This window comes from Pogona vitticeps, chromosome 5 (genome assembly GCF_051106095.1).
Source record: "Pogona vitticeps strain Pit_001003342236 chromosome 5, PviZW2.1, whole genome shotgun sequence".
Classification (NCBI taxonomy): domain Eukaryota; kingdom Metazoa; phylum Chordata; class Lepidosauria; order Squamata; family Agamidae; genus Pogona; species Pogona vitticeps.
The window spans coordinates 119,005,678-119,022,712 of record NC_135787.1 but is presented as its reverse complement, the minus strand read 5'-3'; the positions used below and the strand labels follow the sequence as shown (position 1 = coordinate 119,022,712).

Genomic DNA, 17,035 nt, shown 5'->3' with positions numbered 1-17,035 from the left:
AGCGAAATCGCTGTAGAGCGAAAATGTCATCAAATGAAATTTTAAAAACCATTGAAGCACACTGAAAACCGTTCAATGCATTCCAATGGACTGAATACCTGCTCGTCCAGCAAAGATCCTCCATAGGGCGCCCATTTTCTGGTGCCTATAGTGCGAAAAATCAGTCCTAAAAACAGTAGGGGCCGTTTTCTTCAGCCGACAGCCATTTTGAAACCTGACAATCAGCTGTTTGCTGGTCGTTGTAAAGCGAAAATCGGTTCCCAAAGCAGGGAACTGATCATTGCACAGTGAAAAAAACCCATTTAAACCATTGTTTTACGATCGAAAAAGCAATCGCTAAAATGTCAACGTTAAGCGGATTTATCGTTAAATGGGGTAATCGTCCAGCGGGGCATGACTGTAATATGTATTGTTGATGAAATCAACCAGTGGCAGCTGAGGGGCATGTGGTGTGAGCTCTTTGTTCGGTGAAACAATCAGTGCCCAGATGGAATCGTGACAAATCAGTGGCACAATGCTGGGATACTAAACAATCCAGTGAAAAGTTGAATGGGCTTGAGTTTAAAGGTATTCCTACCTAGAAGGGCTTAGGATCTGTGGTAAGGTTACCCATTAGAGTCTTGGTGAAGACTTAGTTTCAGGACTTCTGAACCCAGATCTGGCCAATCCTAAAATAAGGGAAATACCTACTCAAGAGAAACCATTTTTACCTCAGGGTTTACAAGACCTAGTGGCTAGCTCAAAATCTGGAACTCTGAGGGTAAAGAGCAGTGGTGGATAGAGTGGAAGCCTAGGTCAGGATAGATCTGAGGTGATAAGGAAAGCCAAGCAGAAAGTTGTTCTTGTGTCTGGAGACAAGAATAGTTCAGACAGAAAATTATTGTAGCCAAGGTTGTGAGCTTGGGAGTAGCTGAGACAAGCTGCTTGGGAAAGCACAACCTAGTTACAAAGAAAGCCGCTGAAAGAGAGAAGGGCTTGTACGTTTGGCTTTTGTAAGGGAAAAGAACCAGTCCAGGTTAATAAGAATTGTATTGTTTATGCCATCCCAAAGAAGTAAAAAGTCAGTTATGGAAGCACAGTGCTGAGGGAAATGGAAACCCTTAAATTCCAAGTGTGAAAGGGAGCTGCGTTGATTGCTTCAGAGGGAGAAAAAATTCAAAGCTCCAAAGATTTTGAAAAATGAAAACTAAAACAAGAGTTTAAAATGAAAGAAAAGGGACTAGAAATTAAAGAAAAAGAGAAATGCCGTTCCAGATTGAGATGAAGAAATTGGAATTAGCTGCTCAAAATAATAATTCCAGTGAGGGAAAGCTCTCAAAAATCAACCTAAACAAATTTCCCCCGAGATCGGAAGAGGGATTATCCTGAATCTTTCCTGATTTCATTTGAGAGAGCTTGTTGGGACTTTGAGGTTAAAGATGATGATTGATAATTTTAATGTCACAAATAAATGGAGTTTTATCTTAGCTTTATTCACAGAGGCCTCTGGAGCAAGTTAGAGATTTTGAGGCTTATAGAAAGATGGCGTATTCTCAATTTGGGATCAATTCAGCGCACCTCAGACGGAAATTTAGATCAATTTCAAAGAAATCTGAGGAGTCTTTTACTCAACTCGGGGAATGTTTGACGCAGTATCTCAAAAAATGGCTGGAACAGGAACATGACACCTCCTTAGACCAAATGAAAAATGTGTTTGGGTTGGAACAATTTTATTCAATTCTGACAAGGGAACTGTGTCATCTGGTCAAGGACAAGGATCCTAAAAATGTGCTACAAGCGTCTGAATATGCTGATTCTATTAGTGAGATCAGAGATTCTCTGAGGTAAAAATTGATAGAAAAGGATGGAACAACAGTAGGAAAACATCCCAATCCATTAGAAATTACAGTGGTGCCTCGCATAGCGATAATCCATGCAGCAAAAATCGCTGCAAAGCTATTTCGTCGCTATGCGATTTTAGAAAGCCCATAGGAATGCATTGAAACCCCTTCAATGCATTCCTATTGGCTTAAAACTCACCTTAAAGCGAAAATCCTCCATACGGTGGCCATTTTCGCTGCCCAGTAAGCGAGGAATCTGTCCCAGAAAACAGCAGGTGGCCATTTTTTTAACCCGGCGGCCATTTTGGAACAGCCAATCAGCTGTTAAAAAATCATCGCTTTGCGATGATTGGTAAGCGAAACAGGGTACTGATCATCACAAAGCGATTTTTCCCCATAGGGAACATCGCAAAGCGATTGCAAAAAGTGAATTGCTATGCGATTTCATCATTAAACAGGGTGCCCGTTAAGCGAGGCACCACTGTACTTCAGTCAGACTCAAGCTAAGGGAAGCTATTTTAAAGTGAAACCCTCATCCCAAAAGCATAGTCCCCTGAAATCTAATAGTTCTGAGAGAAAAGTTTATAAAGCCCTTTATTCTGAACCTAAAGCCAATGAAATGTTTTTTCCTGTGGAGAAGTGGGACATTTTTGGGCTCAATGTGAAAATCAAAAGGATAAGAATTTCAGTCAGGTTAAAAAAGTATTTCTTCTTCAGTCTTCAGCAGCTGAAGCTAGAAGCAATACTGTTGCTAAGGAAACGCACTTGGCAGAGAGCCCAGAAATTCCTGAAGCCAGAGTGATGCAACGTTTCCTAATCAAGTGCGATCAGGATTTACTAACTCTGGAGAGCCTATTTTTATTGGCAACATGAAGTATCTGGGTTTAAAAGATACATGTTCCCAGATTACTATTTGTCACTCAGACATCATTCCTAAAGAGAATACAGCGGTGCCCGCTTGACGACAATAATCCGTTCCAGCAAAATTGATGTAGAGCAAAATTGTTGTCAAGTGGGGAAAAAAAACATTGAAATGCATTAAAAACTGGTTAATTTGTTCCAATGAAATAACTAATCGTCCAACAAAGATTCTCCATAGGGCAGCCATTTTCTGGTGCCTGTAAAGCGAAAAAGCCATCCTAAACACAGTGGGGAGCCATTTTGCACAGTGGGCAGCCATTTTGAAACCTGACTATCAGCTGTTTTCTGATCGTCGTTAAGCGAAAAATTGGTTCCCGAAGCAGGGAACCAATCATAGTCAAGCGAGAAAAGCCCTTTGAAACATCGTCATGAAGCGATTTCATCGTATAACAAGGTAATCGTCAAGCAGGGCACCACTGTATGTTGGAACAGAACATCACCCTCAAAGGCATTAGCACAGACACAATGGTTCTGCCAATTGCTAGAGTAGCAGTGAAATACTATGGGTGATCTGATATATAGAAAGTAGCAGTTTCAGACCAAATCCCGGCTCCTTGGTTTAGGTCTAGGCAAGCATGTGCAGAGTGTTTTAATAGTAACTCGCTCTCGGGGAGGCAGATTGAAGCCTCTGAGGAAAACGCGAAAACTCTTGTTGAAAAACCCACTTTAGATGAACATACTGAGATGAGAAAGACAGCTGATTTAGTACTAATGAAAAATCTTCATGGTTGTTAAGGAGCAGAAGGAAGATGTTACCTCAAGTGATTGTTTTGGAAAAGTGAATGAGAATCCCATTCCACTGACCCCTGAACATCCAGAGAGATATTGGGTGGAAAAAGATTTATTATATAGAGAGGTTTTAAATGGCACCTCATGGGGGGGGAGGATCCCACAAATAGCTAATTGTTCCTGTTAAGTGCAGAGAAAAGATTATAGAAAAGGCACACATAGATGAATTTGGGGCACAAATGGGCATCTCTCGCACCAAGCAAAGAGTGGCACAGAACTTTTATTGGCCTGGAATGGGGAATCAAGTGAAACAATATTGTCAAAACTGCGATACCTACCAAAAACCAGGTACTGGAAATGACAAGACAAGGGCTAAGCTATGCCCAGTGCCAGTGATCTCAACTTCTTTCCAATGCCTGGGTTTGCAAAAGTCCTTAGTAATAGCAGAGCAAAGCTTGGGGGTGGTCATGAAATGAAGAGGGGCTAGTGTGATAAAAAGGCCCGTGAAAGAGCATTCTGTCCTGAGGACTAAGTGGTGATGCTGAGACCCAGAGAGGGGAGTGAATTGCAGTTGGCATGGTCAGAATCTGTGGATTTGTTGCAACAGCCCTGGGAAGTTGAAGGGACTGGTATTAAGGCTCCCTGTGCAGCTGCAAAAGCACAAAGAATCCTGCAGATGTCTATCAACATCTGTAACAATAAACAATTTCTAAACTCTTCTTCAGCATCACATTTAAAACCAAACAATGTTTTCCTGTTATCTTTCTTCACTGTTCAGATTTCATATCTTCACAAAGCAACATTCTGCAGGCATCACTTCAATGTTGTAAATTTCAGTAGCAAATTGCTACCACCACGACATGAGTGTGTGTTTTTCCTGTCATATACCAAATCATTCAACCGCCATCTGACAAGAAAACGAAGCAATGATTTAACTGGGGCCAATCTGTCAGTGAAATTTGAATCACTGAAATTAAACCAATGGATGTAAACAACGGGATTCTATCCAATGTCAATCTGAGTTTATTTTAACCATTCAGTGATGCCTATGTATAGTTTTTTGTTTGACTGCCTGAAGTATGCATTTTCAACTTCAGAGAATTCCACAAGTTGATTTCCTGCTTCATTTCTAACTCTTATGCCAAATTCTCCAACCATGTGTGGTTCTGCTTTATTTCCCAGTTTTGTATCCACTTATGATTATCAGCACATCTTGTTTCAGTGTGTAATATATTGCCTCCTGGACTCTTACATAAAAGGTTTCATTTTCTTTTTTTTTAACCATCTGCAATTGGAGCATAAATATGAATTATAGTTTTATTGATAAGCTTTCCATAAAATCTGGTTGGCATTCTCCATCATACTTCATATGAAAGCCACTAACTGCTTGTGTGATGTCTTGCCTCACTATTATGACCACACTGTTTCTTCTACATTTATTGTTTCCAGAGTAAAGCATGTTGTAATTATCTGATGGAAAAAAAGTCCAATTTAGTTCAGTCGCATCAGGAGATGTGCCTTCTACCGAGGCAGAGAACAATACTGTCTGAAGACTAGAAGCTGTTCTGAGTCTATGCTCCTAGCATCCATGGTCAAAACTGAAACATCAGACTAAGATAAATCCATCCATCCCAGGAATTAATTATTGCTTCAGCAGAAGAGAATTATATTTTCAGTGGTCATGAGGGCATAGAAATTCTTTAATAGCATTTACTGTGCTAGTAGTGCATAGAAAAAAAACATTCTTCTATTACGGCAGGAGCCTTTTTTGAAAATTTTCTCTGGGTTTTCATTTAAAAAACAGACATTTGGGTTTCATACATTTACAGATGTCTCAAGTTAAAAATTCAGTCAAAACCAAAAGTCTCAGTTTCTATAGCTTTCACGACAAAAAATGCCCCATTTTACTGATTTCCCTATTATATGAGAAGCAATTCAAAGACAAGAATGTTCATCATCATCCACAAGGCATCAGAATGCACACACATAATTTATACAGCTTGCACAGTACTTCCTGTACAGAAGATGTGTTAGAAAGACAACCTTTGACTTCATCACAGCTTGACTATCCAATAACAAAAGAATTCTGTTTATACATTAGTAATAAGCATCACTGCAGATCCTGAATGCCAGTAGAGGGTCTTCATTAATTTGCTAGCTGACCCCACTCACCAGCAGTCTCTCACAGGTTGGATTAAAAACTCTATTTTGAAATTGGGAGGGGGTAAGAATTTTCAAAGACAGCACCCTTTAAAAATAAACTACTTTAAAAAACATATAGATTTTATTTAAAAATGCTGTTTTTAAGCTGTTTATAATGATTCTTGACCATGTTCTATCTGGCCAAATCTTCTATAAACAAAAGATCCATTGGGCTGGGGAGTTCTGTGGAAACTGATTGAGGCAACATATTCAAAGCAACACAGTTATTTATTGTGTTTCTTATTTGCAGACTTCATTTTGACCCCAGAGACAAGAAAGTCACCATAGGTGCCCAACCTATGGAAGTACCATTCTGTACATCAGTGGCCCCCAACTTTTTCTGAATTGCAGACTGGTTGGGGGCATGGGGTCCATTTGCCGGTGGGGGGCCACACTCACAGATGGGCGGGTGCACTCCTGTTCAATTTTATCAAGGACCATTCTAAACCAAAATCATTAATTTTTTTCTATATATTGACTTAATAATCAATTTCAAATGGAGACAGTAGCCAGGAATCAGGAGAAGATTGAGACTTTGAAAGGCAGCTATGAAGGAACTCAGAGAGATCCTGAAAAATAAGGATGCATCATTAGAGACCAAGACCATCCATACTATGATACTCTCAATTACAATGTACAGAAGTGAACATTCAACAAGGAAGCAAAGTGACAGGAAAAAAAAGACACATCAAAAATGTGGTGCTGGTAGAGTTTATAGATATCACACACTGCCAAGAGGACCAGTAAGTGGATACCAGATCTTAGACTGCAGGAAAAGACCAATAATTGAGTTATAGATCAAATCAAGCCTGAACTCTCATAGAAATGAATATGCCTACACTGTAATTTACCATACCATGTATTCATGGACTATTCACTGGAAAAGAAATATTGGTAGGAAAGGAGGAAGACAGTAAGAAAAGAAAAGAGAAAGAAACAGGGTAGATTTACTCATCAAAGGAACCCACAGGCTTTAGTCTATAAGACCAGTAAGACCTTTTGGAGATCAGAAGAAATCTGAGAGCATTTAACAAATACATTTTCTCAACTAGCTATCATTTCTTTGGCAAAATACTATGTCAAGTGGCAAATTTCAGTTACCCCAGAGGCTCCACTGCAGTCCCCTCCCTGCTATGATCCAAAGCATTCCCCAACCATCCAGAGGTAATTTTGAGAGTGTACATGGAACTGAAAGTGAGGGAGAAGACACCTTTCTCACTTTAGCATAAGTCATTCTGATAATAAGAAGGACTAAACTGATACAATCCCTTCCTCCTGTAAAATTGTGTAAAATCACTACAGCTCAGATTTATTCATACATACTAAAAATTAAGTCCTGGTTTAACAGTGCTTCTTTCAAAAATATGTGCAAAGGACTGCAGCCTTCAGGGAAGCGGGCTTCTTGCTCATATACAGTATAGCAAAACTGTTCTCTTATGCAGAGCTTTGGCTGTTCAATGTGAGGGTGAGAAAAACAATAGCAGGCTTCATTGTGGCAATTTCTATCTGAAATTACAGCAACCTCAGTGTTTGGCCTTGAACAATGCACTTGGTCACTATAACATCTGAACTCATTATCTGAAGGAGCTGAACTATCCTGGGCTTACGAAACTTTAGATTTATTTCACACTACATACAAATCCATGATGACAGAACTTCAAGGTAAATATGACTTCAAATGTAGATGGCCATCACAAGCACACCTTCTCTTAAATACATTCAGTTATTTACCATATTTCCATGTATAAGACGCCCCCATGTATAAGATGCCCCCCACTTTTCTAATCCAAAATTAAGAAATCTAAGTGGGGCTTAGCAAGGGTGGGAGGGAAAGGGATCAAAGCTCTGCAGGATAGCTTTGATCCCTGATTTCCCCTCCACTTGTTTTTGTTCTCTCCTCAGCTTACTTCTGTGTATAAGACGACCCTCAATTTTTAGTTTAAAGATTTTAGACAAAAGTATAGTCTTATATACGGAAAAATACGGTAGCGACTCCACCGAGCAACACCATCTCTACAATCTGAGAAGCAGACAAGCCCATTCTAATGCAATGGCAGAGACATTTTTTTCTAATGGAAGGATAATTATATAACTGATGTCAAGAAACAGGCACATATATGTCAGTACATAAGCAATTTGTTGTTACATGCTAATAAATCACCTCCGATTTATTGCTATGAATAAGTGATCTCCAAAATGTCCTGTTCTCAACAGTCCTCTCAGCTCTTGTAAACTCACTATGACTTCTTTTAGGGAGTCAATCCATCTCTTACTTGAGCTTCCTCTTTTCCTGCTGTCTTCACCTTTTCTTAGCACTACTGTCTTTTCTAGAAAATCTTGAGGTGCCCAAAATACGACAGCCTCAGTTTTGTCATTTTTTGCCTGCAGAGACAGTTCAAGCTTGACTTGTTCCAGGACCCACTTCTTTTTTCCAGTGGACCAAGGATCTGCAAAGCTCTCCTCCAGCACCATATTTTAAATGAATCAATTTCTTTTCCTGCCAGCCTTCTTCACTGTCCAGCTTTCACACTCATATATAGTAATCAATAGTGTGGATGACCTTAGCCTTGGTCTTCAGTGACACATTCTTACACTTGATGATCTTTTCTAATTTCTTCATTGCTACCCTTCCTAGCCTTCGCCTTCTTCAAATTTATTGGCTGCAGTCTCCATTTGGATATACAAAATCTTTAACAATTTCAATTTCTTTGTTGACAACATTGAAGATGTGTAGCTCTTCTACAGTCATGATTTTTGTCTTCAACTGCAGTCCTACTTTGGCACTTTCTTCTTTCATTTTCCTCAGAAGACATTTCAAGTCATTGCTATTTTCTGCCAATAAGATTGTGACATCTGCATATCTTAAATTAGGATTCAAATTTCATCAGATTTCATCAAAATCCTATGAGAAACATAGGCAATACTAGATGGATGTGACATGTGCTGTTACTATACTATAAAAATTAAACGGTTGCATGTGCCATCTGCACAGCATACTTTTAAGTGTAAAATACCAAATTAGAATAAATCTCACCAGCGTATTTTAATTTAAAGCTACTAATCACAGCTAGTGGGCTAATTGGTTGTGAGAAAAACTGCACAAAATCATACACTAAATGAAGTTACAGAACAAAATCAGAGGGCAGCCACATGTCAATAAACCAGTGGCAAATAAGAACAGCCTCCATACAATGCCACACAAACTCGTCACCACCAAATGTTCTAGGTTTATTCCTTTTTGAATCTTAATGTACCACAAATCACTTAATGCAGATAAGTATAGCCAATCTGACAGTAAAACTTTACGCTCTAAATCAGAAGTTTGTTCTACTGGGCAACAGTCAATGCAACTACAATAAGTTCATTCAATGTAACCTTTATGGGTAAATGGCTCCTCTCTGGCATATTTAAGAGGGAAGTCTAAATGGACTTCATGCTCCATAGGGTCCCATCCTAAAGTTCCAAAATTATTATCCATTCACAGTTATCACCCTTTCATTTCCATATCTGAGACCCAGAATGAGAGACTCGGCTCTCACAGAATGTGGCAACCACAATTATTTTTCCAGAATATTTATAACTCACTTTTCATGTAACAAAGCAAAGAATCATGTTTAAATTAAAATGTTAAGCTGAAGGGGAAAAAACATAAACAAAGAAAGAAGCTAAAAGTTACAAAAACAATAGGTTTATTTTGTTAAGTACCAATGATATACTGACACATGGCACCTTGAAGGCAATAAATATTTTTCTGCTCATTGTTCTTCAGTTGGTTATTTCTACTGCATATTTATGGCCTTCAAGATGTTGTTAAGCTCCTTAGCTCCCTCTGATGGTCAATCTGATAATTAAAAAATTAGCTGTGACTATTTCAATTACAAATGTGTTTGTATCTTGTGGGAATATTCTTTAAAGTCAAATAAGTCAAATATCACTCTTTTTTCACTTGTTTGATATGATCAGATAGAAATCTGAATAAAGGAGAAAGAATCTGAACAGTAAAATAATTAAGTAACTCACAGTTCTATGCTGCTCTCCACTACAGTACTGAATGAATTACTTTTTCAAATCTTGCTTATACTCAAACTGTATCAGGCAATTTCTAACACCCTTAGCATTCTGAGCTTTTATCTCACCTCCAAACAGAAGTGGTAGCAAGAATTTGTGGAACTGAGGTTTGTGTACAGTTCTTGAAAAGACTGAAGAATCAAAAATATCCGTACTACATTACCTACCTAATTTATTTTTTCTGACCATGAAAATGGTATTTGTTGATCAAAGTCATGTTACTGAACATGTTAAGAAGGCACTGGTCTGTGGTGCACAATTCTTATAAAATAGTCCTTCTGCCTAATTGCCCTCTAAAGAAAGGACCCCTTAATCTTAAGAGGGTGTTGCTTTTAAGAATGAAACCAATGCTAACAGGCGAAAAAAGTATTCCTGAGATATAAATGCAAGATAGGATTTTATCACTTCACACGCTCAAAATTAATATAGATATAGGATGAATGCTGAACTGGATCCAAGGCTGTATAGTGTACAAATATCACATTTACAGCATACATCTAACTTAACTTTGATCTTGGAAGTATGAACAGCCACTGTATTAGAAAAGCAAGATCATAATTATTAAATATTTATTAAATCCATATTTTTAATTTATTTTTATTTATTTTTAATATTTGTATTTATTTTTAATAATTAAATATTTATTAAATCCATATTTTATATATGTTTCAGCTTACATGGTAAATAAATGGAAAAGTTTAAAAATGCTAACCTAGAACTTGCTCTGGCTACAGCCCAGTCATTTCCAAAGTGAGGGCCTCAAATGTAACCTTTATGAGTAAATTGGACTACAATTCCAATAATCATATTCTCCTCTGTTGACTGTTCTGCTAAAGTTTCTAGAAGCTGTAGTCAAAGAACCAACTTTGGGGAACTAGGTCTGGGAACCACTGCTGTCCCCATACTTTTCTTCACCAGATTTCTAGAATACTTTGTAATGTTTTCTGTGTTAACATATATTTTCAGAATGCATAAAGCAAATATTCACTGTTGCTGCTAAAGTAGCCGTTTGTAGAATATGTAGCATAAGACTATTCTTAAGTAAAAGGACTGTCTAATGCTATGCTACTCTTGAATTAAAAACTTACATCACAGAGGTAAAGTACAGTAGGATTCTAGCATTATATTTTAGTAGCAACGAAAGAATTCAAAGCAAAACTGACTAGTAATGTTGTAATTTGAGTTAATTATACTCATATACTTCTAATCATACGGATTTTTTACTGTAATTTTTACTACATAACAGAATATAGTTCACATCAAGATAATCTACACAAACCATATGAGTCTGAAAGTTAATACATACATGAAGAGTGAAATCTTAATACTGTTATTATTTTAATACTGGTTAGACATCTTATAGTTAATACAACCCTATAGGCAAAAGATAGTTTCATTTTCTTCCTTCAGGAACCTTTGGAAATTAAACCTGAGCCACAGATTTCAACGGTACCTAAGTACAATTAACATAGTTCTGAATCCATTCATTATTTTGCCTATTGTTCTAAATAATCTTGTAGCCTTGTTCAGTCATTTTATAACACATACTGTACACATTGCAATGGCCTCTGCATCCTCTGTGTCATCCTTCCATTCATCTTCAGCAAGTAGAGGACAACTGTACACAGTAAAGAGCCTTCTCTCTATATAAAGGCCATGTGATTTAAAACCTTGATCAGTAAGATGTAATATTGTCCAGGAAACCTCCATGGGAAAAGGATGTTCTTTGCTGAACCCAATTATCTTCTCAAGGTAAAAGGGTACAAGAACCTGCAGTGGAAGAGGGGCAGAGCTAACATATTGGCCCCACTCTTCATATGTAGCACCTACACCCTCTTAAATGACTGCAGGTGTTGTATGTGTTAGAAAAACAACCACTACAGTAGCTGTCTTACTGATTCTTTTGATCCTTTTTATTGCTCTATTCTGATTATATTATTTTTATCCAATCTGTTTTAAAATTATTTTAATGTGCATTTAATTATTAAAATGTATTTTGACAGATCTTTGTCAACCAGCTAGGGAACAGCATTTCAGTGGAAAACAGAATATAAATGTAGTACAGTAAAAAATCCCACAAAAATAATTCTAATGTGCAATTTATTTTACTAGCCTGTTTGGAACTGGCAGAAGATGGACATGGCACTCTGTCCCTCAACCAGAATCCCACTGTGTTTTTGTGAAGGACATAAGGAAGGTCCAGCTGCCTCCTCTGAGATCCCACTGTCCTGCACGCATGGAACTAGGTAGATATGCCTGCATGCAATTCCTCATATAGCTTCAAAGTGAGTACTTAAATAGAGTGCTAAATTAAATATAATGATTTATAATTCTGACACAGAGCAACACTTTTTCCACTACTGCCTATATCGAAGCAATTTATACATTTAGTCTTCAGAAGTATCGCCCTATACGACCCATAGCAAATCCACAATGAAGTACATAAACAGTATCTAACTGTGAATATACTACATTGTGAATTACGAACATTTTGATTACTCATGATGTACCACAGTCCTAAGTCAATATAATTACTCTAATTTTTCAAAAGCAACATTCAACGTTTACAAAGTCTTACATGAATTTAGTGAATGACTGAAAAACTGCATCCTAGTGCAACAAAGAAATATGCAATTTGGCACCTTCCTCATTTTTTGGTTTTCAATATCAACTCTTTATATTGATTTATAGAAAAAATGCAGTGTTTAAAAGCTCATCTAGCATGCTCACTAGCAAAATCTACAAAAAAAACTTAAGTGAATCAAGATAATTTCAGTGATTCAAATCATGATAAGAAAAGGAATGGTGTTCCTCTTAATGTTTACTTCCAGCAATAAGCTTGAACCATGCATTATAACTGAACAGTTAAGACAAATTGGAAGTTGAATGCACTATTTACCGTCTAAAGTCATAAAAACCCAATGGCAAACTAAGAAAGCATTGGCAGATCCTTCTGAGGATTTCCTTTTCATTTATATGGCCAAGGATAAAATGACAAGAACCTGAACCCATAGGTTTTCAGTCTAAAAGAACACAACACACTGAGGCAAATAATAATAAATGCATGCCATCAAGTCAATTCTGATTTATGGCGACCCTTTTCAGGGTTTTCTAGGCAGAGAGTACTCAGAAGTGATTTACCATTCCCTTCTTCTGAGGGCATCCTGGGATTATGCAACTTGCCCATGACTACACAGGCTGGATCTTTTTGCAGTAGGCACAGCGGAGAATCAAAGTCCCAACTCTGGCTCTGCAGCCAAATACCTAAACCACTGAGCTCAAAAAGAGTTAAATCAGAGTCTGAAGGGGAGAAAGTATGGCATTGAATATCCTCTTGAAAAATACAACTGAGAGCCAGCAGGTGATGGAACAGCAGGGAAAAAAGAGAGATATGTACAGATAGAAAACTATGGATGGAAAGAAACATTACAGAAGAATTTAAGACATATACAGGAGGATTCTGCAACAGAATGAGACCAGCAAGAGGTCAATTAACACTGAAGAACAAGAAGCTGACAAAGAGTATGTAACACAGAATATTTTAGCAGGCTAGAACAAATTCTTTCACACAAACCTTAGGATATCACAAAAGCAGCAATCCCGCGTACACTCAGAAGTCAGTATTAATGAAACAGAAATGAACTCTTTAGAAGTAAGACAGAAAAGCCCTAGGCAGTCTTTAGTGGGTGATTCATTCACCTTTTTTTTTAATGAACAGACACTTGACAGTCATGCATCATTAGATGCTTTTTCTCTCTCTTGTCTGTACATATATAGCAAACCATTTGCTACTAATGCCTGGATTCAAACCCATATTCAACAAGCTACCGTACTGTCAGTCTAACTTATTTCACTGAGTTATGATAAAATGGTCCCAAACACCATAAGGTTTCCCTGATTCTCAAAGAAAGGGCAGCATATATTAAGTATCAGACCAATGTTTAATAAGTTTACATCATAAATTTACAACCCTATACAAATCTATCGAGAATCAAATCCAATTTCATTCAGTAACATTCCCAAATAAGTGTGGGCAGTAATATCCTAAATGTTAGCAACTAAAGTATATTGGAATGTTTATCTTCCAGAGTCTTAAAGAGCTTCTGGGAATGATATACTATTCCAAAACACAGAGGTAATTTCACATCAGTAATGAAAACTCAAATGTTAAGACATCGTCTGAATTGAGAATATTATCAGAAAATATAACCACTCAGGATGCAAGAAAGTAACGCAAAACTGGAGAATTAATATGCATTTACCATTCCTTACATACAATGCTAGACATTTGCAATGAAAGCAGTGGCTGTTAATGCCATCCCTAACTGACAGAGCCTGTACAAGTGGGATAGCATAAACTATGGATGAGAGTACTGTTTCAGAGACATGAAATTCCTCCACAAAACACCATTCAGCAGCTGGATTATAACTCAGGACCTGTGAACCAGACTCAAAGCTTCCCTTAAAAACGAATTATACAAAACTACTATCAGTTTCAAGCTATAGCATGTATTTGGCTAACAAGACCGTTTAATAGGTACTGTACAGGGCTGTTCTAAGCAAAATGCCAATGGATAACAAAATAACCAGGAGCACTCATAAAATGTATTTGAGTTTCTAAGAGTGATACAAGGTCATTTAACAGTACAAAGGTGAGTAAATTCCACTCCCCCCCACAACAGACAAACGAGGGGATGATTGATGGATTGTGTTTTCTCTTCTTTAAAAAAAAAAGCAGAATCAGGTAACATCTTGAATGTATTACAAAGGAAGCAAAACTTTCCTATTGTAAGACTTAGAGCTGTAATTCCCTAGGTATTTTGTTTGGGGTTCTGTCCTTTAAAATTGAGGGGGGTGGGGCAGTTGCAAAAGAAACGTGGAGAGAATAAACTCAGTAACCCCACGCACGTATCGAAAAGGAGGGGGGGCAAAGAGTGAAGCCCCTGCGCAGTCGATTTAAGCCAAGAAGTGAAAGGAAAAAAAGAAAAAAGCCCCGTAAACTTGTACCAGACAAAGAGTGCAGGCACCGGAGGGGTGTAGGGGTGTGGTTGTGTGCATCGGACTCATTCAGAAAGCAAAAACAAAAAAAAGGGGGGGGAGGCTACCAAAAAGTTCCCCAGAAGGGGCGAGGCGAGGGGATGATGCCTCGGGAGATCAACCGGGGCCAGCCACACCTACCGATGCCGAGCCCCACCACGACGCGTCCTCCCAGCAGCGTCTCCTTGTTCTGCGCGGCCGCCAGCAAGGCAGCTCCGACGGTGAAGACGAAGCTGGCCAGGAGGATGCAGGCGCGGCGGCCCCACCAGCCGTTCAGCGCCCCGCCGGCCAAGGCGGAGAGGGCGGCGGCGCCCACCGTGCTGGAGACCAGCAGCTCCTGCCAGAAAGCGTCCAGGTTGAGCTCCTTCTTCAGCAAGAGGAGGGCCCCGGAGATCACGCCCGTGTCGTAGCCGAAGAGGAAGCCGCCCAGGGCGGAGAAGACCGAAACCACATAGACGAAGCTGGGCGTCTCGTCCTGCTGGAATTGACGCCTGGCCGCTCGCTCCAGCTCCGCGCAACCACCGCCGCCGCCGCCCGACGTTTGGCTGTTGAGGCTGGAGCAGGACTCGCCGGCGGCAATGAGGCTCCGCTCCCCGAGGCTCGACGAGCTCTCCGGCGGCGGCGGCGGCGGCTGCCGGCGGCGCTTTTCCCCCATGAGGTTGCTCAGGCTCCGCAGGGTATATTCCACATTGGCCTTACGGGACATGGGGCAGCCGTGGCCACCGCCGCCGCCGCCGCCACTACCTCTATCACTGCCACCACCACCACCGCCCCCTCAGCAGCTCTTCGGCGGCCTCTGCCCGGCGCTGGGCTCGAACCCGCGGAAGCCCCGCTGCTGCTGCTGCTGCGGTTGAGGCGGGAGGATGCTGGGCGCGTTCCCTTCCCTTCCTCCAAGCGACCAGGCGAGGCTACTGACCCGGCGCCTGCCTCGCTGGCTCCGCTGCCTCACATCCGGCTTTCATGCTCTTGACACGCTCGGGACTGAGGCGAGGCAGCGCCGCTTCCCAGCTCCTGTTGGCGGCGGCGACGACGACGACAACAGTCGCCTCCTCACTCACACCCACCCGGGCGCTGCCAAGCTGGGCTGGGGCGCGGAGGGAGGGCAGAGAGAGAGAGGGAAGGAGACCGCCCTCAGCGAGCTGCCACCTCAGCCTGTGACTGGCCTAGTGAGGAACCGAGCTCAGCAGGGCGAAAGGCGGGGCTTTAGGAGGGGGGGAAAGGGGGGGGAGAAGACGAAGAAGAAAGGGGGCGGAGTGTGTTTTCTCCCGCCTTACTATCTCATTTTTTTTCTCGCCATCGCCTCTCTTGTCTCTTCACAGAGCAGGCGCAGGAACGAGGGGGGGCGCGCGGAATATTTCGAGCACGCGTAGTGAATGCTGGAGAAGCTGTTGGGCTCCTTCACTGCCCCCCCCCAAAGCCCTGCCCTTCCTCGCTGTAAATAAAAGCTGCCTCGGGATGTTAGTACTGTACAATGAACTTACTGTAGTCATTTGGGAGTGAAAGCGTGAAAAAAAAAGGGGGGGGGCTCTTTTGGAGCTGCGCAAAAGGAACAGCGCGCCTCAGGGTGCGAAGCAAAGAGGGAAGCTACTGTCTGTGGTGACTTCCAGTGCATTGGCTTAGAAGATGGTCATCTGGGTCACAAATGAAGGTGGCAGCCCTGTCGTGGGAACGACACTCAGGCTAGTAAGCCGCACTCAGGTCCAGTAATGTGAAGAAAATCCTACCAGTCTCTAAACCGGAGTCACCCTGCTTCCAAGGTGTAGGATTTCAGTATTGCTAGGAAGTCATTTGCTTTCTGAGTACTGTAAAAATGAGTAGAATTGTGATGCCCGGCTTCAGTCTTATATAGGCTTCCTTCAGAGTTGACCCTCCACCAAACTCTCTTCTTTCTAAATAAACAGGCAGAAAAGCAGGCTATAAGCAGCCTGTTTTGCTGATGTGACAGGAAAATGAACTACTGTTTCTATCTTAAAGGAGTGATTCCCAATTTTGGACAACTCAGGTGTTCTTGGAGAAACTCCTAGAAAGCCTGGGCTAGCGCTGCTGGTGGTGAAGGCTTCTGGGAATTGCAGTCCGAGAACACCTGCGTTATCCAAGGTTGGGAACCACTATAATTAAGACACACACACACACACACACACACACACACACACACACACACACACACACACACACACACACACACACACACACACACACACACAACTTCGCTTTCAGCTTGACCTTCAGAACATAGCAACTGAATCCAGCTTCTGTCT

The 17,035-nt window shown here is 40.5% G+C and overlaps 1 protein-coding gene across 3 annotated transcripts in view; it reads right to left on the bottom strand.

The window, feature by feature from the left end:
* The window catches only part of SLC2A13 (solute carrier family 2 member 13), a 191,765-nt gene extending 175,804 nt beyond the window's left edge, over nucleotides 1-15,961 (bottom strand). For 2 of the 3 annotated variants that reach the window (XM_020796984.3, XM_078394382.1), the window contains exon 1: nucleotides 14,919-15,960. In XM_020796984.3, the coding sequence (XP_020652643.3) occupies nucleotides 14,919-15,483 (565 nt within the window). In that variant the 5' untranslated portion in view covers nucleotides 15,484-15,960. Of the gene's footprint in view, nucleotides 1-14,918 lie in introns of all 3 variants that reach the window. The other variant, XM_073000644.2, reaches the window with a different exon arrangement.
* Nucleotides 15,962-17,035: the final 1,074 nt, after the last annotated feature.